The sequence below is a fragment of the Hydra vulgaris genome, chromosome 09, assembly GCF_038396675.1.
Source record: "Hydra vulgaris chromosome 09, alternate assembly HydraT2T_AEP".
Taxonomy (NCBI): domain Eukaryota; kingdom Metazoa; phylum Cnidaria; class Hydrozoa; order Anthoathecata; family Hydridae; genus Hydra; species Hydra vulgaris.
The window spans coordinates 36,724,865-36,748,080 of NC_088928.1; the positions used below are offsets into that span (position 1 = coordinate 36,724,865).

Here is a 23,216-nt window from a genome sequence, read left to right on the forward strand (position 1 = left end):
CCTATTTTCTAGGCAAATATCTCGTATTTTTCTATCGTCTCTTGGCGTTGTTAGCCGTTTTCTACCACAATGTCCGGTTCGTTGAGGAGTATAATCAGCATTTTTGTCCAGATTTTTTTTTATTCGGTTGACTGTTGCCACTGAAACCTTTGTCATTGATGCTATACACCTTTGAGAATAAGAAGTATTCTTCAATAATGCTCCAACTTCTCTTTTTTTTGAGGGTGAAACATCTTTTGCCTTTCCCATATTGAACAAAACACGTGATTCTAGTAAACCGTTATAGAAGTCAAATTATATGTAAAAATATTGATTTAATCATGTTTAACTGTAAAAAATAGACACATAAATAGAACTCAATAACAAAACAATAAAAAAATCTTTGAAAACTTTAAAAAGAGAGCAATACACAAACAGCACTTCACGCGACAACAACACAGGTATAACTGCCAAAATTGTCAAAATTCAGGAAAAACCCTATAACTTCATAATGAGATGAAATGCAAAGTTGCCAAACTCCCAGATTAAAGTAAAAGGTACATACATTCTATTTGTAAAATAAAAAAAATTATTTTGTTAAAATGTTTTGTTAATTTTGAACTTTATTCACAAAGTTTTTAAAATTTGGTCGTGTTTCTAATAATATGAGCACCCACTGTGTATATATATATATATATATATATATATATATATATATATATATATATATATATATATATATATATATATATATATACATACATATATATATACATATATGTATGTATGTATATATATGCATATATATTGATGTAGACGCATGAAAGTTTATTTAAAATACACCTTAAGAACTAAAATTAATTTACTAAAATATATATATATTTATTTATTTCAATTCACTTCCCCAAGGTCACTACAGTTGAGGAGGCTACTTAAGTTGTGGTTATAATTTTCTCACAAATCTTGAAACAAGAACCTTGACAAAAAAAGGCAGTTGCGCAGAGAAACAAGTTGAGTGCGGTACTACCAAGGATGTGGTGGTGATCGAACTTGGAACTTCTCATGTCAATGTAAAAAATTAAAAAACATTCTGAATGTTTTTATTTTTAATAGAAAAAAAATAAAAAACACTCCAGTCTATTAAATTGTATTTTTGTGGTTTTTTAAAAAGCATTAAAATTAAATTAGTTGCGTTAATTAAATTCAATGGTTTTTAGATAAAGTTTACTTGATTTTGTTATTTTTAGTCCGGGGCTAATCCAAACAGTTTATTTTTTCTGACCTATTTTATGTATTATTCAAAAATTAAGTATCAAATTCTGATTAATTTTGTTTCAGATAAAGTATAATTGTGGAATCATATGATTTTTATACTTTTGATAGCACAACAGTTTCGATTACATAACTGTTTTGTTTTCCCATAATTTCAAAAAATTTTTGATCGTTTTAACTTTTAAAAAATAACCCATTTATTTATTATGCAACTTTTTACAAAGAGAGCTGGTATGAATAAACAGGTTAACCATGTCCAAATGACACTTTATGTTTACCTACTACTTTCTATACATACTGTATATTTTTTTAACCTATTCTTTTGTATTCTTTTGTATTCTTTTGTACTTCCTATTTCTTTAGTATAACATGTTAAACTTATTAATTGATTTTATTGTATTTTTATAATTATATTATTATTAGTTTGTAAAAGAATAACTACCTTTCATTTTGTTTTTTTTAAACACCTCTATAGGTATATAAACACTTTTATAGGTATTTTAATAATTTTAAATATTTAATTTTAACTGGAGATAACTAGTGTTAGTAAAAGCATGTTTTGGTTTTTTATTAATAAAATGGTTTTACAAATTAAAAAATTTGTCTTCTCTATGAAAATAATTTACATTTTCGATACTGAAATAAAATTTTGAGTATACGTATATAAATATATATTTATTTATATACATATATATGTGTATATATATATATATATATACATATATATATGTATATATATATATATATATATATATACATATATATGTGTATATATATATACATATATATATATATGTATATATATATATATATATGAATATATATATACATATATATATATATATATATATATATATATATATATATATATATATATATATATATATATATATATATATATATATATATATATATATATATATATATATATATATATATATATATACATATATATACACTGCAGGCCAAAAGTTTCCGGAAACTTGATACTTTTATACAAAAAGTTAAAATCTATCCTGTATCATTAAATCAATCAATAGTATTTTAAACTTACTAATTTTAAGTGTTTATGTAAGTTTGACGTCAGTAATTGGGTATTACTAACCTCAAACTTACATAAACAAGGTTGTTTTTTTAATTGTTAATTTAAACTTGATATATAGCGTTACATTACTCTTAAGAGTTTGGTCTTGAGAAATTTATTTATTTGTTGAAACACGAAGTAAATATTTATAGTATAATGATAGCCGACTAAAATGATTAAGAATATTTAGTTTTATTTAGTTTTCATTTGGTATTAATGACGGTTGCATTAAAAAATCTTGAAAAAATTTTTAAATTTTATAATTCGACTACTTAATTTAAAATATGGGTAAAAAACCTTCTTTAACGGTTGCAAAACATTCTGAAATAATTACATTACATAAAGAAAGTTATTCAGTTCGTAAAATTTGAAAAAAATTAAAAGTTGCCAGAAATACTGTACAAGATACCATCAAACGATGGAAAGAAACAGGCATTTTTGAAGACAAAAAAAGATCAGGTAGACCACGGAAGACAACAAAAGCAGAAGATAATAGTATAATATTGATGAATAAAAGAAATCGAAGACTTACGGCCCCGGAAATAACTTCAGGCTTTATTAGGAGTCATTCAAAATCTATTTCATTAACCACTACAAAATGACGTCTTTGACAAGCAGGACTTTCTGGCCGTATAGCGGTCAGGAAACCGTTGCTACGGATTGGAAATAAAAAGAAAAGGTTACAATGGGCTATAGACCACCAAAATTGGACAGAAGAAGACTGGGGGAAAGTACTATGGACCGACGAGTCTAAATTTGAACTGTTTGGGCAAAGACATAGAATTTACATCAGAAAAACGACAAAAGAAAAAATGATCCCACAGTGTTTAGTGCCAACAATCAAGCATGGTGGTGGGTCAGTTATGGTATGGGGATGTTTTTCTTCAGCTGGTGTAGGTGACCTAGTTAAAATTGAGGGTATTATGAAAAAAGAACAATATAAAACAATTCTAGAAAATAATGCTATACCTTCAGGCTTAAGAACTATTGGTCATGGTTTTGTTTTTATGCAGGACAATGACCCTAAACACACCTCAAAATTATGTAAGAACTATACAAAGGAACAAGAGGATAATGGTGTCCTCAAAAACATGACTTGGCCAGTCCAATCCTCAAATTTGAACCCAATAGAGTTATTGTGGGAAGTATTGGACAGAAAGGTCAGACAAAAATGCCCAACATCCAAAGAGCACCTGTGGTAGATTTTAGAAGAATCCTGGTTATCAATTAAACCCGAAATAATAAATTAATTAATAAATAGGATACCACGGATCGCAAAAAAAGTGATAAAAACTCGTGGGTTATCTTTTGACAAAAAGACAGTTTAATAATAATAGTGTTGTTAGTATTTTTTTTATTTCATTTTTTTCTTTTTTTTTTCTTAAATAGTAACTATATGTATCTTTTATAAAATAAATATGAAATTTGAATTTCTTTGAAATAATTATGGGAGTTTTAATTAAAAAATTAAACAAAATCCAAGTGTCCGGAAACTTTTAACCTGCAGTGTGTGTATATATATATATATATATATATATATATATATATATATATATATATATATATATATATATATATATATTTATATATATATATATATATATGTATATATATATATGTATATATATATATATATATATATATATATATATATAGTATATATATATATATATATAAATATATAAATATATATATATATATATATATATATATATATATATATATATATATATATATATATATATATATATATGTAAATTATGTTAGTATATTTTACAAATAGAGTGCTTAATGTTCTTAAAGAACAGAGCAATAATAAATTAGTAAAAAACACTTATCTAACTTTTATCTTCTACTTGTATGCTACTGTATGTTTGCAAGAAAAATTTGAAATAATTACTCATTTAAATCAAGAAAATTTATTAAATAAAAAATCTGAATTAATTTCTAAATTTAGGCACGAAAATAAATACTTCTTAAAAAATTATAAAAACAAATGACCAAATTAAACTATTCCCATTCCAAAGAAAATTATTTAATAATTACTTTCTGTAACTTCCCGTTAACAAAAAAAATATAGTAATTAAAAATTTTTTTATAATAATTTATAACTTCCTGAAAAATATTTTTTTCTATAAATTGAATTTTTTTTTTTTGAGATTTAGTAACTCTTCCTGATGATCCAGCAATGGTGAAACTTAAAGTAGAAGATAAAAGTTAGATAAGTGTTTTTTACTAATTTATTATTGCTCTGTTCTTTAAGAACATTGAGCACTATATATATATATATATATATATATATATATTAGGCCTTGTTACGAGATTTTGCTGGGTAACGCATTTCAAAGTAACTCAAAGTAAATTGCGTCACTCGCAAATTTTCAAGTACCGCATTGTAATTAAAGTTATTTTATTAACGCGTTTAAAATCATGCAGACAGTTTATTTTTTCTAACTATAACAAAAGTTACAAATAAAATGTTCCTATTTAAAAAATCATTTTTATCATTTTTTCAAATAGGAACTAAATTTTATTATGAAAAAAATATTTTTTTCATAAAACATAACTTAATATTTGTTTATTTTCCTATAATTTGACAGTTGGTTTTTGGTTATTTTATTAACTATTAACAAATTTTTTCTAATTTATTTTGTGAACTCTTTTTAATAGTGTTTTTAAACAATAAAGAGTTTTATCAGTTACCGATAACATATTCAAGATCATAATTTATTTTCATAAATTAAACAAACGTCATTAAAACTTTACGTTATTGAATTGACAAGAAACATAATATCTTATTAATAAAATATTTACATTAAAATAAATCGTGCATTTTTTAAACTATAATGACAAAAAATAATTAATATATTTAAAAGGAATTTAAATATTGAATTCCTTAAGATAAAATTTAAAACACTTTATTTTCTTTAACTAATTTTTAACAACAACAAAAATATTATTATACAAACTGTTTCTTTAACAAAAAATCTGTTAGTTTGCAATTGCGGTTAAATGCTTTTAATTACGACTTTATTTCTTCTGAATAAACATCACATAAATGATATCAAAAGATAATTTAAATATTCTAAAAGATAAAAGTTTTTGCGTAACGCAAAACTGCTAAACACGTAGGCAAATCACCTTTTCGCAGGTAAAATGCAAGCTGCGTAAAGCTTCTTAACAAGGCCTGATATATATATATATATATACATATACATATATATATATATATATATATATATATATATATATATATATATATATATATATATATATATATATATATATATATATATATATATATATATATATACAACACATATATAGGGGTATTCAAAAAAAGTGAATTTTCAAATCTAAAAAACCATACCCCTAAATTTGGGGCAAATGTATAAAAAATGAGCCTCGCAAAGTTTGAGCGCTGTCTGATCACTTTTTTCCCCCCCTCAAGTTAAAAATTTAGGGGAAAATTGACCGAAAAGTGGTAATTTTTGGGCGCCTTGAGGGAGGGGTAACTTTTTTTTTTTCTGCTATATGTATATAGGCCTATATTTTTGTTTAAAAATATATGGTTTTTTTCCTATTTCTCAAAAATCTATGTTTGATGGTATTGAAAATCATGAAAATCAGAATTTTTGTAGTTAAAGTTAGATTTATATATATATATATATATATATATATATATATATATATATATATATATATATATATATATATATATATATATATATTTATTTATTTATTTATAAGCCTTGTGTGTATTAACATATACACACAAGGCCTCCCTAACTATTCCCAAGACATACCAGAGGGAGCAACCAACTTCATTTTGCCAGAAAGAATGAACAGTTGTTGGTTGTGACCTCAGCAATGTTGTTTATCTATATTGAAAAAAACACTATATATCTATATTGAAAAATCAAAATGAGCAAGAATAAATAAAATTATAAATTTATATTCAAGTTTTATAACAGAAAAAAAATTTACAAATCTAATAATAATCAAGTTTAACTCTTTATCTTTTTTCGCATCACACCAAGTCCATCATTAAACTTAATCTTTAAAATTGTACCGGATTTTTGTTCTTGTGATCTGAATACAGATCGAACTTTGTCCACAGTTAGCAATCTGTTGTGCTTTTCAGTTTCATCAGAATATCTATGAATATACTGCCCCATCATACCTATTGACCGTTCTGAATGGTCATTTACAAAAATCAAAGTTTCAGCATATTTTTGAAAACTTTTGAAGCATGACTGAGTATGCCAATAGTTTGGTGGAAGTGAGAGCCAGAAAAGACATCAACCAAGGCAGACAAGGATGGTGGTTTTTTCCCAATTTTTGTATTCATTTTATAAATTTCCTTGATATCTTGCTTTACTTTATTCTCAGGCTTATAATAGTCAGAGCTAGGCATATCAAATGACAGAATTGCTGATGCAATTTTTGCCTTCTCCTCTGATGCTAACTCATCATCTAGCAAAGCTAAAGGTATCATTGTTGAATCCAAATACCAACAGTGTTTATACTGAGACTCTAATACAGCATCGACAGCTATTGGGTTTGTACATACCTTCTTGTGCAGATGCATTTGATGTATGGCTGTAATGTCAAGAAAAGGAGCTTTGATGACATCCTTAGATTGTAGATACCATTTTGCATAAAAGCAAACAATAAATTCTGTAATAAGCTTAATTTCAATTTTCAGTTTATCATTTTCCTGAACAAACGTAAGTTGATTGGATAAAAGCCGAAGCTTTAGATAATAAATTGCTTTTCCTAAAAATCTTGCATGATGAATAGCACCAGTTTTTCTTACTTTATATGTTATAGGGGATAAGTACGTGACAACTAATTCTGCAAGCTCACTTCTATCATCTCTTATAATACCTGGTTTACTAACGTATGCTTTGCAAAATGTTAATGACTTAATAGCTGCCTTTTCTAAAAAACTGCTTTTAACCTTATTCCAATCAAACCGTAACAGTAGAACTGAATTATAGTTAAAATTAGGTTCTTCAAAAATATTTTTAAGCTTTTTGAAAAGAGGATTATCAGGTCCACTAGTTTCTTCATTGGTCACTAATTTCCAAACGTGAAGCATTCTTAATTCAGTCACATGATGCCTACATGCTATTTGGAGGAGATACTTATCCAGTTCTTGAGATATTCTGGAAACTGATCCTTTATTTGTCCCAGTGTTGGATGATGTTGTATCAAAGCATATTCCTCTAGTTTTTGATGTAAGTTGATACTCCTTAATTAAGTTCATTACACCTAAGAACTGATCTTCACCAGTGGATGACGCTAGTGAAGGTACTCCAAGTAGGTAAGTCTATCCATTAATGTTAACTAAAACAGCCATTCTATCCCTCTTTAACATTTTTCCTTTGTTTAGCTCAAACATGGTCTTCCCATCAAAATGAATTATACATGGATATGGAGATGCGTCTATGGCTGCTTTAACATCTTCTTTTGAAATTTTTGCCATGTTTTCATTTTCTTTTTTTATTTTTCTATATGCGGTAGACTGACTGCTTTTAACTTCTTTAAGATCAACACCTGATTGATATAGAATTGCATTTGTTACCTTCTGTATAACATTTGGTGATATATCACAGGCTGTAGCAGTAAGTGAAACATTACCAGCAAAAACATCTTTTGGAATTTTTGCAATTACTGTGTCTGGGTTTTCAGAGACTTCTATATGATACCAATCACCTGGCTTGAAATCAGATTCAATTGAAGAATCATCGCTTAGAATTGTGTCTATAAGTTCAACATTGGGTACATCATCTCTCAAAATCTTAGGCTGTAAACGATTTTTCTTCCTGATACTTTCTTTTGCCTAATTAACAGAAAAAAATGTAGTTTTAGTTTTTAATTTTAAAATTAGTGGAAAAAAGAATTAACAGAGCTTGAGAAAGAGCTAAAGTAATTAATTAAAAGTATTGAATACCTTTTTTCTATATTTAATATCCTCTGAACCAATAACAAACTTCCTTTCATTTTCCTGATCTTCAAGAAATTTTAGATCTTCAATCTTGTCTTTTAGTGATCTTTTTTTATCTTTACTGATTATGTCTTTGAGATTAGAATTACCAGCCCAAAAAAGTTTTTTTATTTCAATCTCAAACTCGTTTTATTTAGCCAAATTACCACTATTTCCTCTTTTTGCATTTTTTTTCAAGTTGGAATAGGACTTATGCAATTTAAAAAGTTTTTTAACTAAACTTAAATAAGTTAACACATCAAATCCAGCTTTAATCCAGGGTCTCTTGATTTTAGACAAAATACATTCACAACAACTCTCCGAACATCTAGAAAAAAATTTTTTGGGGGACAAGCAATAATACTTGATATTGATACAGATCGACATTGTTGGTTATATATTAAATGTTGAAGTATATCCAAGCCTGTTGGAAGTTGTATATCTAAATAGAAAAATTTATATTTTATAAATAAAATAAATTTTTTAGCAACTAATGACTCATTATAATTCCAATATTTATAAAAATGTTTATACCTGATATAGCATTGTTTTGCCTCTTTTATAATAAAAAGTTCCTTTTTTCATTGACCTAAGTTGTGCTTCACTCATTTTTAATGTTTATTGTATGTACTAATCTGTATTTATTAGAAAAATTCAAAGTTTTAAACTATCAGAATTTACACGAAAATATATGTATATAACATTAGGCATAACAGAAAATATATTTTTAAAAATACCAATTTTCATGATTTTCAATATCACCAAACATAGATTTTTGAGAAGTAAGGAAAAAACCATATATTTTTAAACAAAAATATAGGCCTATATATATAGCAGAAAAAAAAATTTGAAAAAAAAAAAAAATTGCCCCTCCCTCAAGACGCCAGAAAACGACCACTTTTCGGTCAATTTTTCCCTAAATTATTAGCTTGAGGGGGGGTCAAAAGTGAACGGACAGCGCTCAAACTTTGTGAGGCTCATTTTTTATATATTTGCCCCAAATTTAGAGGGTATGGTTTTTTAGATTTCAAAATGCACTTTTTTTGAAAACCCCTAATATATATATATATATATATATATATATATATATATATATATATATATATATATATATATATATATATATATATATATATATATATACATATATACATATATACATATATACATATATACATATATATATATATATATATATATATATATATATATATATATATATATATATATATATATATATATATATATATATATATATATGAACTTTAAATGAACAAAACCTGTCCATAAAATATACTGTTGAACTTGAAACAGAAGAAAACAACTTTTTAGATATATCTATTACAAATACAATGAACGGATTTTATGAATTTCAAATACACCATAAGGATGCGATAACCAATGTTCAAATAAAACCAAACTCTAACATCAACCCAAGCATAATTACTGGTGTCTTTAAAGGGTTTCTTTGTAGAGCAAAATAAATCTACTCCCAAAAACACCTGGTAATGAATGAATTCGAAATTCATTCATTGCCTGATGACGCTGACCACAATAGGTCAACGAAATATCATTAATATATTATTATATCTAAAATATATTTAAAAAATAGTTATACGCTGCCTTTTTATTAAAATCAATTTATATATATATAAATATATATATATATTTTTTTCAACATTTTTCGAGCAACACACTTCGCATGTACTACCTATTTGTCAGTCGATGTAAATATAAAAAAAAATAAAAATAAAAACATTTAGAATGCTATTGTTTTTTTACTAAAAAAATAACAAATATTTTAGTCTATTAAGTTGTGTTTTTGTGGTTTTTTAAAAAACAAAAAAATTTAACTATTTTCTTCAATTAAATTAAATGGTTTTTAAATAAGGTGTACTTAATTTAGTCACTTTTAAAAACAAAGAGTCGTTAAGAGCCATTTTTTACCACAACAGTAAATTTAGATGTGCTTTAACAATTTAATAATCAGCAATTGATTTAATTCTAGCTTTTGTAATTCCGAACAAAGAAAATATAGCCTTTATGTAAATTAATATTTCTATAGTTGATTGTTCTTTTAACATCCTAAGAAATAATATGAAAAATCATGCAAATATACTTTATTTGATTCCTACATGTACATAGGAATCAAATAAAGTATGTAATTTTTTTCTAAAGATTAATTCAACTAATGACATAGTACGTGTTCTGACGATCTTTGGATGATTACTCATTTTAACCTAACTTGTTCCTTTTCTCAACACTAACATCTCAAACAACACTAATAATTTCAAACAACACTAACAACCTCAAACTACACTAATAACCTCAAACAACACTAACAACCTCAAACAACACTAACAACCACAAACAATACTTTTAAGAAACAGCAGAACAATTATTACTAGCCATTTTGATTCTATAATTTGATAATAATTTTTATTAGCCACATTTTGTTTTTTTTACTAGTGATTTATTCAACCAATGACATTGTAAATGATTCAACCAGTGACTTTGCAAATAATTAAAACAAAAAGAAACTTTTTTTTTTAATGTAACCCTAGACATTATTTATTACTCTATTGGGCTCTTTTTTTCTTTTATCCACTTTTAAAAAGACTGGGATTTTAACTTTTGACAGTTAAAAAAATATATGAAATAAAACATGGTTGTTGGATAGTAACAACTAGAATAAATTACTCAGCAACTGATTTTTAAGGTCTTCAGATTTTTATTATTACTATTTTATATTTATGCTTAAAAAAAAAAAAAAAAAAACTAAATACATTTTTTTATACATTAGTAACCTTTAACAGTAAAACTTACGGCAGGGCATAAACTTAGCAAATCTGCTACCGTCATCTTTGTATGATCTGTTCCATGAGATTTTTTTTCATAAACAGAGGCTAGTTTCTTTTCAAACTCAAACACCTCTTCCATACCTTTTTCTGATGTTTCTCGATGCGCTCCTAAAAGCTGACCAATGTTGTTCATAAACTTTTTATATGATAGGACGATCTATAATGATATGGTAATCTATAAATTAAATAATATAGATTTTTAGGTGATCTATTAAATTCAACAATACAAAAAAGTCATAAAACAAAAATAAATTTATGTTGAAAATTCAACATTGTGCACCAATATGCAGAACAAGTAATAAAAAAAAAAACTTCCTAAATTACCTTATCATGTTCAGGTAATGAATATAACTTTTCATCTCCAAGTGTTAACCCAGCTTGTTCAATCTAAAATGTGTACAAAATTTAAAATATAAAACATTTTGTAAAACTAACTGCATTCAATTAGTTCCTACTTATCATAGTTTTTTAAAACAGTTTTCAAAAAATTAAAATTTTTTGCAAACACATAAAACAAAACAAAAAAACGATTTAGTAATATTTATATTTATAATTATGTCAATAGACACTTTAAAATCAGTCAATAAACACTTTAAAATCAGTTTTAATTTTGCAGCATAACTTTCATTATTGGATGCTAGCAATTTACTAGACATAACACAGCTGTAAAGTTGCTTTTGGTAGAATAGTACTACCAAAACGTAGTACTATACTACCAAAAGCAACTTTACAGCTTTTGGTAGTACTATACAGCAAAAAACGTGTTATTAGGCACTAAAACTAGTGTCACTTTATTTTTATGTTATAAATTTAAAATTTGGAATTTGATTAAAACTAATTCACAAAATGCTTCATTTTATAAAATTGGAAAGCCTTTGAGTTCAACTCAAAATAAGTTTTATCATGATTGTATCATTTTTTTACATATACTTTAGTTATTCTACTTAAAACATAATTGTATTCTAAAGGAAATCTTGCAGAATCAATTCAATCAAAGCAACTTTAATAATTTTTAGTAAAATAAATAAAATAAAACTCAGCATTTTGGTAGTTTTTTAGTTTTAGAAAATGGAAGAAAAAAAAATTCAAGGCAAAGCTGTTATTGAAATTTTGCCATTAAAATAATTTGATATTATTATGTCTTTATAATGGTATTATTAATGTTGTTATACCAGATATCTGGTAAATAATAATAAAATTAGATTAGTTTAAACTAAAAATTAGTTGAGTCTGGATACTTTACCAATCAGACTTCAAGTTTTTGCCTCTTTTTAAAATCAATGAATTTAAAATACTCATTATACTTTAAAATGCTTCCAATGGATACAGTCACTAAACTCTTAGAGTTAATTTAAATTTAACATTGCATGATTCCAAAGAGATAACCTATGATAATGCAAATTACAAATAAAAACAACTATTTAAAATCATTAGGAAAAAATGCCAAGTAAATTTTTTGAAAATGTTGTCTGTCCAACACTGGGCATCTAACAAAATAATTTAAATTTAGGGTTTGTTCATAAATTACGTCACACAAGTTTTGACCATTTTTGCCCCTCTCCCCTTTGCCACAATATTGTAACACTTTAGTAACAAGTCGTATATGAGTTGTCACTAAATTAACCCTCTTCCCCCCTAGAGTGTGACATAATTTATAGATGACCTCTTATTGAAATTCTCATAAGAATATAAATTGAAACACATTGCAACAATGTATATTCTCATACATTGATATACACTGTAATACAACTTTTATCATTGTATATCAAGAGATGTATAATCCACCTCTTGAATAGCTTAGTTTATTGTGTTAATTATGTTCTCTAAATTTGCGAATTTTTCTTTTACTGTTTTTATACTCTCACGTGCCTAATATAAGGGAGGCGGGAGTAATAAAAGAGGGGTTGGAAAATTTTAGTCCAGAATTAATAAACCGGCAGCTTTAATAAATCAGTGGGTAGGAATTTTAAGAATAAAGAAAATTAGGAACACCAATAAAGCAATTTAATTTAAGTTTGGTTTGCCGTCAAATATCCATTTTTTTTAACAGCAGTTTCATCATAATTTTGATAGGATTTAATATGCTCATATAAGTTTTATACTATAGTAAGAAATAAATGAAAATTAAATTTTGACAATTCAAAATTTACAAGATTTTTAAAAAGTTTATTTTTATCAGTAGCTCATAAATATTTTTATATCTTTTTTTTTAGTTTTGAAATGTTATTTTTTTGTTGATAAAAATTGTTAAACAGGGAGGTCTTAATAAGCTTGGAGTGGGTGGAAAATATTACCGAAAATTAAAAAAACTCCCCTCCTGTGTATTAAGCACCTAAGAGTAGGTATGCAAAAATCTGTTTTACGAAACCAAATTATCTACTAAAAATCTGTGCAAGCTTTTTAAAGTTTGCTTTTTGCCAGGTAGGTAGGGACATTTACTGTTTTTTAGAATCATATATTAACATAAATTTTGTAAAAGCTATAAAGTTAAACTTTATTAATATGAACCTTTTAATTACAATAATCAACACTATAAGTGGATTTATTCATGCAAAAAACATTGTTGTATTTTATGCATTCCCCAAACATTGAAGACGTTCTTTCTTTTTACTATCCATATCTTTCAATTAAGTTTACACATTTTCTATACACTTACCAAATTTTGTTAAAAAATATTCATGAGCACTATCCCTACCTACTACCTACTTTATCTCCACTATCCCTATTCATGATTTTTAAGAGGACTATCACTTTTTTTACCCTCAATTTTGGTACTATACTTTCTGCATTCTGAAATTTGTATTGGGATATAGGGAGGAGAGGGGAGAAAGGGCAATAAGTTTTCACTCTACATAATAATTTACTTTTAACTTAATAATACAACAATATTAATTTATTTTAACATAATAATGTAACAATATCAATTTGCTTAGATATAAGATAAAATAAAAAAGTAATAATAAACAACATTTATTAAATATATTTGTACATATTTTTTGTAAATGTAAATCTATAAATTAATAGTGGTGGTGTTTTTTTTTTTTGAGTCATCTTTAATGGTTCAATCTTTATTTTATTTTATTATTTAATTTGAAAATTCTTACATTTGTAAGGATGTCAACAATTAGAAAATATGTGTAAAATATGTGAAATTATTGCATAAGATTTTTTTTTCAAGCAATATAACTTGAAATGATTTTCTTTCTCTGGCAATTTTTTAAATATCTTCTCATTTAATTTATATACGTACAATTACAAAAAGATAAATTTATATGCTCGGGCTTGTTTTGCAATGTCTTTAATCATACTTGATCATTTTTTTTTTAAATGACTTTATCTTAAATTTAATAAAAGTTTAATATCATTTACGTAAAAATGTGTAACATAATGTATATGTCATATATACAATTTTTATTCATGTTTACTTTTCCCTTTTAAATATTTTAAAATTTTAGAAAAACATAAAGATTACATGTGAAATGAGAAATCGTTAAACTTACATGTGTGCTACACACATCGTGACGTTGGAATAATAGAGTTCTATCTCCATTTTTTGATGTTGTGAGAATTTAACTTAAGATTTTTAATTATCTAAATGTTTTACAGTTGTTATTGTTTTTATTGATAAAATATGTTCTTTATGTTATCTATGTTTTATAACTAATCTTACATTATTAATATCATAATTTTTAAAATTGCTTGACTACAAATTAATTGTTAATTCCAACTTTATTAAATAAGGTTGAAATTGACAATGAAAAACAAAAACTAACAATTTTTAAAGTTATATACATTATAATAAAAAATTAATATATTAAAATTATTTAACTTTGAACACAAAAATAATATTATAATTAAAAACAGAAAATTAAATTTTTTACCATGAAAACTTGGAGATAGAACCTTATTATTCTTATCTACCGATATGCTATTTTGTCTTGTACCAATTTATATTACTTAATAAATAATAAATGTGTGTTCTAAGCAATAAATTTAACAAATTTGATATTTTGATCTTTTAATTTAACAAATTTTCACTTTTAATTTTAAATATATAAGAGAGTATAACAAATTTTGTTAAATTCTCTTAACAGTGCAAAGGGAGATAAAACACTATCATTCTTACATCAAGACATTAAGGTTTAACAATTTCTAAGAACATATATAGAACCCCTACTGGAGAAACTAATAGATTTGAAAATGCTCAAAATTGAGCAACCAAAATATGTCTAATTAGTTATGGTCATGAAGAAAGAAATTTAAAACTAAAATTATCTTCATTAAAAAACAGAAGAAGGCAGGGTGATTTAATACAAATGTTCAAATTAGTAAAACGAAAAGAGGAATTAAATTTGCATAACTGAATTTAATATTTTTATACTAATGGTCGAGCAAGAGGTCAAAAATTAAAAATGTATAAGGAGTCAATAAAAGCACAAAATAACTACAAGTTTAACACAATCAGACAAAATATTTTCACTAATAGAGATGTAAATGAATGGAATGTACTAATATGAGAAATCATTGAGTCAACAAATGTAAATCAATTTAAGAACCACATTGATAAATACTTTAAGTTTTAACCTCGAATCTCAGATCTTATATATTGTTTTGAGTCCATGTTAAATTTTTTGGCTGTTATAGACTGGAATTCTACATAATTTTAGTTTCAAATCTTATGAGTTACAGCGTCATTTCTATAAATTTCTATATTTTTACAAACTATTTTAATGACATTTTATTTTAATATTTAATAATTTTTTTATTGAACATTTGTCATAATTTGTTTGTAATGGATTCTTATCATGTTATTTTAAATTATTTTCATAACCTTTCATTTTATAATGAAACACAACATTTAGGATATGTGAAATAATAACTTGAAAACTTTATTTTAATGTCTGTGCTTTGAGTGTACCTAATCAGTTAGATAACTATAATTATTTTTAACCATTTAAAGTATAACGAGCCACAAAATTTTAAAAGGTGTTTTGGAAGAAAAAGAATCTGTCAAACTAGGCTAAGAATCTGAATGAGTTTAAGATTCACCTTCTCGATACAGTTGCTAATTAGTGTCATTCAGCATTGAAGTCTTTAGAGCGCTAACAGTCTTTGCATTCTGTTTCACTTTTTTTTTCATTTTTATAAAACACTATAGTGAATTTAGGCATTTTCTAACATTTAAGGTTAAATTGACAATAAAACATAAAAATAATGTGAAAACTTACAGAACTAAAAATAAAAAGTGATGTGACATGGCTGGTTTGGCATGAAATGATCACAACCGCAAGAGGTGTAAGCAACTCTGGCTTAAGTTTTAGTTGTGTCTATCATTGACAATGATTATTATTTAGTTTGATTATTGAAATTTATATCATCCCAAAAAGGGCTATCCATAAGAATGCAAAAATCTCCGGATTTGGATCCCCTCCTCCCCCTGTTGCACCACGTACATTTCAATACCCCCTTCGTGCGTAACTACGCCTGATAGTCTTATCCTCCTCCCCCCCCCCCCTCCATCCACGGTGATCTTACCTCCCCCTCCAAAATAAGTTTCATATGCTCGGTTTTAACTCCCTTCTCCCAATTCTATTCATGCACGCAAACGTGATCATTTTTTGCGCTGCTCGACCTTTTAACCCTTACAGGCCATGTACGTGAGCGGCGTTCTCCTATTATTAACATGAACTGCCATCTCAATTTTTTACACTTGCGTACATACATTTGTTGGACCCTGCCTTTCAACTCTCATACGAACTCGTACTCAAATTACTCAACTTGGGACACCCCCTCTTCTCTGGGTGCGTACGTAGTATATGGATGACCCCTAATTTCTCACAATTTAAATAATATCAGTTTAATTATTTTTTTATTTTTTTATATTTTGAAGAGGCAGGGGGGCGAGGAGTGACACACATCCCTCACCCTAAATAAATGCATATACCGCTAGTATATGTTGTACTGTAATGAAATACATATTATATTTTTTATTAGATTTCCTCAATTTTAATAAAGATAAGAATATTTATACAAATGCATCATTTTTAGTAATAGGCTGTGTTAAACCATCAAACCGACAACCATCTAAACCTAACTCATGAATACACTTCTTACATTTGGCAGTGGTCTGGTAATATATTATAAGAGATTATATATAAGAATTGCAAATTTTGAATTTACAAATTTAATTTAGGTGCCCCAAGAAGTCCTTACGGTCTTATCACTGAGCACCGCGGATTAGCATTTAATTGGAAGTTCACGCCTCCTTCCTAACCGATGTCGCAAAACTTGCCCAAAGGTGAGTTTTGAACCATGGATCCTTTGTTTCTGAGGCAAGTGCGCTATCACTGCGTCACGGCTGCTCAAACTAAAGACTATTGTAAATTAGTAGCCAATTTACACCTTTTTTTTAATGTCAAGTTGTAGTCGTTTTGATAAAAATTGAAAAAGTTATAGCAATTTACGTTAAGAAAAACTAAGTTTTGAATTTCTTCAACAAATCCATATAATAAAATCCATATAATATATAGATATTATGTAGGTATGCGAAAATCGCATTTTTACGGAACCGAATTTTCTGTGCCACGTTTTTTGAACTTTTTTTTAGGTAGAGTCAGATAAACATTTGCCATAGCAACAGCATTGCAGGTTCCAATCCTAGCTCGCCTACTTTGCGCGTATGAGTAGTAAGTACTACAGTACGAACGGAACTTGTCTCTTATTCCGAAGTTTCTTTCTTGACTAGTAAACAAATAATCTAGTCGAGTAAAGAAAAAGTTTTCGCTTGAAAATTATCGTTTAATATGATTTAGTCTTTCCTCGAAAAAGTGACCAACCTTCTATAATAACCAAGGCCGGGCGGCAAACATAGAAGTTCGATTTCCATTGATCTCAAGATATTAAACAGTTATATTTTAAGACCAGTGATGATTTCTTAAAATTACAACTTTACAAAACAGTCTTGAATTAAAAATAAAATTGAAGTAATAATGTAACTGGTTAATAAATACAAAGTGTAATTACCCATACCGTACATTATAACATAACATTTTGACAGTTGTTACGTTATAATAAGCGGTATAGGTAACTTTTTATTGGCATTAATAGACTTTGTTGCAAACAAAAACTAGTGGAACGTTAATGACCCAAGGCACTTTTAAAATATTTCGAGAACCGCTTAACTAATTTCAAGAAATTTTATTGTTAAAGCAAATATATCTCCATTTGAAATAATATAAAGGTATTTTTAAAGATGTTAATTGTAAACAATAATCAGATATCTTTGTTGTTGTTTTTTTATACATTTTTTATTTTATGCATTTGAAACAGTGTATTCGCAAGTAGAAGTAAGAAAATTCATTTTGGTCGAGTGGCCAAAAAATTGCGTTGTTTCAATTAAATCTTTGAAAAAAAGTATAAAGTTGTAAAGAAAAGTGTAGTTGTATCATCAAATCGTAGACTTAGGGTAGCTGATTGAAAAGAAAGTGAAAAAATCAAGAAAGATATCTGTCAAATATAAAACTTGATCAAACTTGATCGTTTAAAACCAGAGTGCTCCGATCGAATGGATAAGGAAACAAGTCAAAATCTAAGAACTCAAAAAGAGATATCGCTACAAAACGTAAAGAAAGCAGAAATCTTTTAAACGTTTATAATAGCTAGTCAGCAAATGCCAAAAATGCGATCGAATACTGCTACAGGAAAATTTCAAAGAAAGTCAAAAGTTCATTATAACGGATGGTGGAACTTACTGGAAACTCTAGACAAGTAATTTTATACAATTCCAAAAGTTAAAAAGCCTGACGTTTTGCTAAAAAAATTTAAATTGAAAAACTTTTTTAAAAAGTTTTTGAATGGCAAGTGCTATCCATGTATTTTTAAAGCTCGGCCATATTTTTCAAACCAAAGTTTACGTAAAAGAATGTTTAAAAGGGCGAATTAAATAATACGAAAGCATGATGATTCAAATGATGGTTATACACAGGCGGATCCAGCATTTTTCGCTTCTTGAGATAACTAATTTCCAGACGTGGAACAAACTTGAAACATTTACACGTTTATAATTATGTCAAATAAAGATGCTTTGCAAAAATTGCGATGACAGGAACATGGGAACCAAAAAGCCCTAAAACTTTGCCCACAACTGCCCTAAACGTGAGAACAACAAGTTGACAAAAAATTTGTTTTGCTATTCTCAAATGAAGTTATATTCAAAGATAAAATTTAAATTTCATAGTCTAATCTATCAGTATAATCTATAGTATTTCATAGCATAATCTCTCAGTATAATCTATAGTATTTCATAGTCTAATCTATCAATACAATCTATGGTATTTCATAGCATAATCTATAAGTATAATCTATAGCATTTCATAGCATAATCTATCAGCACTCGAAAATTATAACTATAGAAAGTTTAAACCCCCTCAATTTGAGGGGGTAACAAATTTTGTATTTTTTATATACATTTAAACATAAAACACAGTACATTAAAAATATTTAGTTGAAATATATTTAAAATATTCATTTTAATAAAAAGAGGCTTAGCGTGTGAAAAACGGTCTTAAAAATTAATAAGACGTGCAGCATGTTTCTGTTGGCGATGAAGAGGTTCTGATTAACTTTTATTGACACTGTCCCAAGCCACATTTGCATAGTTTATGTGGCAATTAATGAATGAGTAGTTAAGTTAAAATATGTTCATTTAACATGCTTCTTGCTTTAAATAATATACCTATACTTTTCGAAATTTTGCAGGTAATGTTTTCGATATGTTTTTTTCATGTGAGATTTTCATCAATTGAAACTCCTAAAAAGTTTGTACATGCTGCTCTCTTAATTAGAACGCCATCAATAAGAAGAGGAGGAAGCTCGATTGGAAGGAGACGTCTTTTAGAGATTCATAACTTTGAATCTTAGAAGATTATTGGATGAAATTAAAAATTTATTAATGAATATAACTTTAGTTGAGAATCGTAAAAAAAAATATTTAACTAACTTGTTGCTCTCACGTTTGGGGCAGTTGTGGCCAAAATGTTAGGGCTCATTTGATCCGAAATTTCAATCACTGCAATTTTTTGCAAAGCATTTTTATTTGATATAAGTATTCTCATATAAATGTTTGGTCTTTGCTCTATGTCAGGAAGTTCTCAAACACCAAAAAATGCTGGATCCGCCCCTGTTATATATATGAATATATTTTTTTAATGTCTTTTTCAGGTACCCCAAGAAGTCCGTACGGTCTTATCACAGAACACAGCAGATGAGCATTTGAAAGGATTTTCACACCTCCCTCTTTACCAATGTTATAAAACTTGTTCAGAGGTAGCATTGAACCATGGGTCTCTATTTTCTGAGGCGCTCTAACCACTGCGCTACGGCTGCTAGTATATGTATGTGTATATACCAAATTTTATAAAGTTTCTGTTTTTTTCATTCCAACTCTGATTTTGGCTGTCTTAGACCCACTTAATTTTTGTTTCTGCCCCCCGCCGCCGCCTCCCACCTCCCTTAACTTTCTTGATCTTCCTACACTACTGAATATATATATATATATATATATATATATATATATATATATATATATATATATATATATATATATATATCATTTGTTTTTTTTGAAAAATTCTTCGATTAAAATAAACATAGTTCTCAAAAGATGCAGAAGAATGATTTTCAAATGTTATTTTTATTAAAAGGTTTAAAAAAGTGTGCAAAAACTAAGATTTTATTAAAAAATTTTTGTTATAATTAATATCATAAATCATTAAACATGAGTAATTGCCAAAAAAATTACAATTTCTTAATCTTACAAAAAAAGTTCTGAAATGCAAAAGCCGGTTCAATACAAGTTCTGAAATACAAAACTCAATTTATGGTTACAATTTTTTAAGGAAACCATAACTACTTGTTCCCATCCTATTTATGAATCAAGTAAAAACATAAATAAAAACGCATTTATTTTGTATTATCTGAAAAACACTTTTCTACCCTAATGTGCAATACTATGGCTATTCTTTATAATATTAATGATATTTATCCACAATATTAATAATATTTATCATTTATGTGTGAATTTCTTAAGATAAATGTTTAATTTTAAACGAAATTTATTTAGATATCAATAACAAATGCAGTAATAAAAAATAGTTGAAAACATTTAAACTTTACCTTGATAATGTTGTTAGAAGAGTTTTTATCATCTGGTGCTACGTACATATAAAATAATGGTGTACTTTTCAAGTGGTGTATTCGCATAAGTGCCTGGCCGAAATTCCATTGTTCTCCGTTCCAGGCTGTTTCATTTGTAATTGCCCAAGATTCAACATAATTTATTAGATCTATCAATGATTGATTTGAGTTTTGTTCAATAAAGTCTTTTTTCAAACATGCTTCGTAATATCTACGTACTTTACTTATTATACCACCGCCAGTTTTTATAGTAGTAAGCGTTGATTTTATTTTATTTAAGTTATTTTCAGAAACTCGTTGCAAGGCACTTTCTTTAAAGTTTGAAAATTCAGATCCTTTCAAAAATGAACCACAAGCGTGATTATAAAAACTTTGACACGGATTTTCAGAGTAATCCATGTTGGCGGAAAAGCTATAACTAGCCTCAACGCAAGACTTATGATCGCAAAGTCTCGGTCCGCCTAACGTAAACTGCAAAAATGTTTCTCCATGCTTATATCGACTATACAATAATGCAGTTAGTAAAAAAACTACAAAAATAAAGCAACTGAGGACACACGCGATAAGAACTTTTTCAAGGCGCGTCCATTTTTTTTTCTGCTTTTGAAGTCTTTTACCATAGTCTCTTTCTAGTTGCTGAATCCACTCTTGATCGTCAGAGTCATTATCACTAGAGTTAATAAGTAGTTCTCTTTGACTTAAAGTTTCTTTCTTTTTATCTTTACGAGTTCCAGAACTCGACTTACCCCAATTGGGTTCTCTAAAAGTCATTTATTAACGGAATTTTGACTAAATATATATTTATATAATAAAAACAAATTCATATAAAAACAAATATTTTTTTAATAAAAAATTGTAAGATATAGCACTAGGTTAAAAGCATTATTGAACAACAACACGAGAGTACCAACAAGAATGTACAGAGTAAAGTCGCAGACTTTCGGCATTTTGTTTCTTTTGTTCTCATGCGTTGATTTGATGCATTTATGAGCTATTTAAAACAATGAAGCGTGCATGACTATTCATAAAGTAAATATAGAAAGTGCTAACTAACTCGAACCTTTTTTACTTTTCCGAAATAATACGCTTCTGATTTTATAACGGCATTTTTTCAGGTTCATTTCACATTCATGCCAAGTATTATCTCGTATGATTATAATAACAATACAAATTAAGTCACAAACAGATACTTGTGTCGTTTGATTTGTTTAGATTAGTATTGCCAAAAAGGCGATCAAAAGATAAAGATCTTAAAAATTAGTCAAAGAAATTCTGATTTTCTTTTTTTTTAAATACGCAAAACTAATTTTAACTTGAAACGCTTGAAATAATTCACAACTGTTTTGTTTTATAATGTGGTGTGTGCCTGCGCGCGCGTGTTTGTTTGACAAAAGTTATCTTTATAAAAAATTAAAATGCAAATTAAATGTTAAACTCCATAATTTTTTTGAAAATTATTAAGGAAAGCTAATTTATTTCAACAACTTAAAAACTTAAAAAAGCAGAGTACAGTCGAGTAAATGACATTTAATGAAGCGTTTTCTAAACAGTTACGCTTTTAAAACAAGAATAAGACTAAACTAAACCGTGAACATTAGAGATCGAGTTTAGAAATTCAATTAGGTCCTATCCTAAACAACTTTTACAATCTTGTAATAATTTATTACGAGTTATAATATTATATATATAATAATTTATTTCAACAACTCAAAAATTTAAAAACTCTTTATATATATATATATATATATATATATATATATATATATATATATATATATATATATATATATATATATATATGATATGATAGGATCTATTTATCTTAGATGGATAC

At 26.7% G+C, this 23,216-nt stretch overlaps 1 protein-coding gene across 2 annotated transcripts in view; it reads right to left on the reverse strand.

Annotated features, from left to right (window-relative positions):
• LOC100215799 (neprilysin-3) overlaps nucleotides 1-22,314 on the reverse strand; it is a 39,474-nt gene extending 17,160 nt beyond the window's left edge. The window contains exons 1-3 of one of the 2 annotated variants that reach the window (XM_065805566.1): nucleotides 21,362-22,314; nucleotides 11,513-11,575; nucleotides 11,154-11,345 (exon numbers count right to left, since the gene is read on the reverse strand). In XM_065805566.1, coding sequence (XP_065661638.1) covers nucleotides 11,154-11,345; nucleotides 11,513-11,575; nucleotides 21,362-22,153 — 1,047 coding nt within the window. In that variant the 5' untranslated portion in view covers nucleotides 22,154-22,314. Of the gene's footprint in view, nucleotides 1-11,153; nucleotides 11,346-11,512; nucleotides 11,576-16,237; nucleotides 16,324-21,361 lie in introns of those variants that run through there. The other variant, XM_065805567.1, reaches the window with a different exon arrangement.
• Nucleotides 22,315-23,216: the final 902 nt, after the last annotated feature.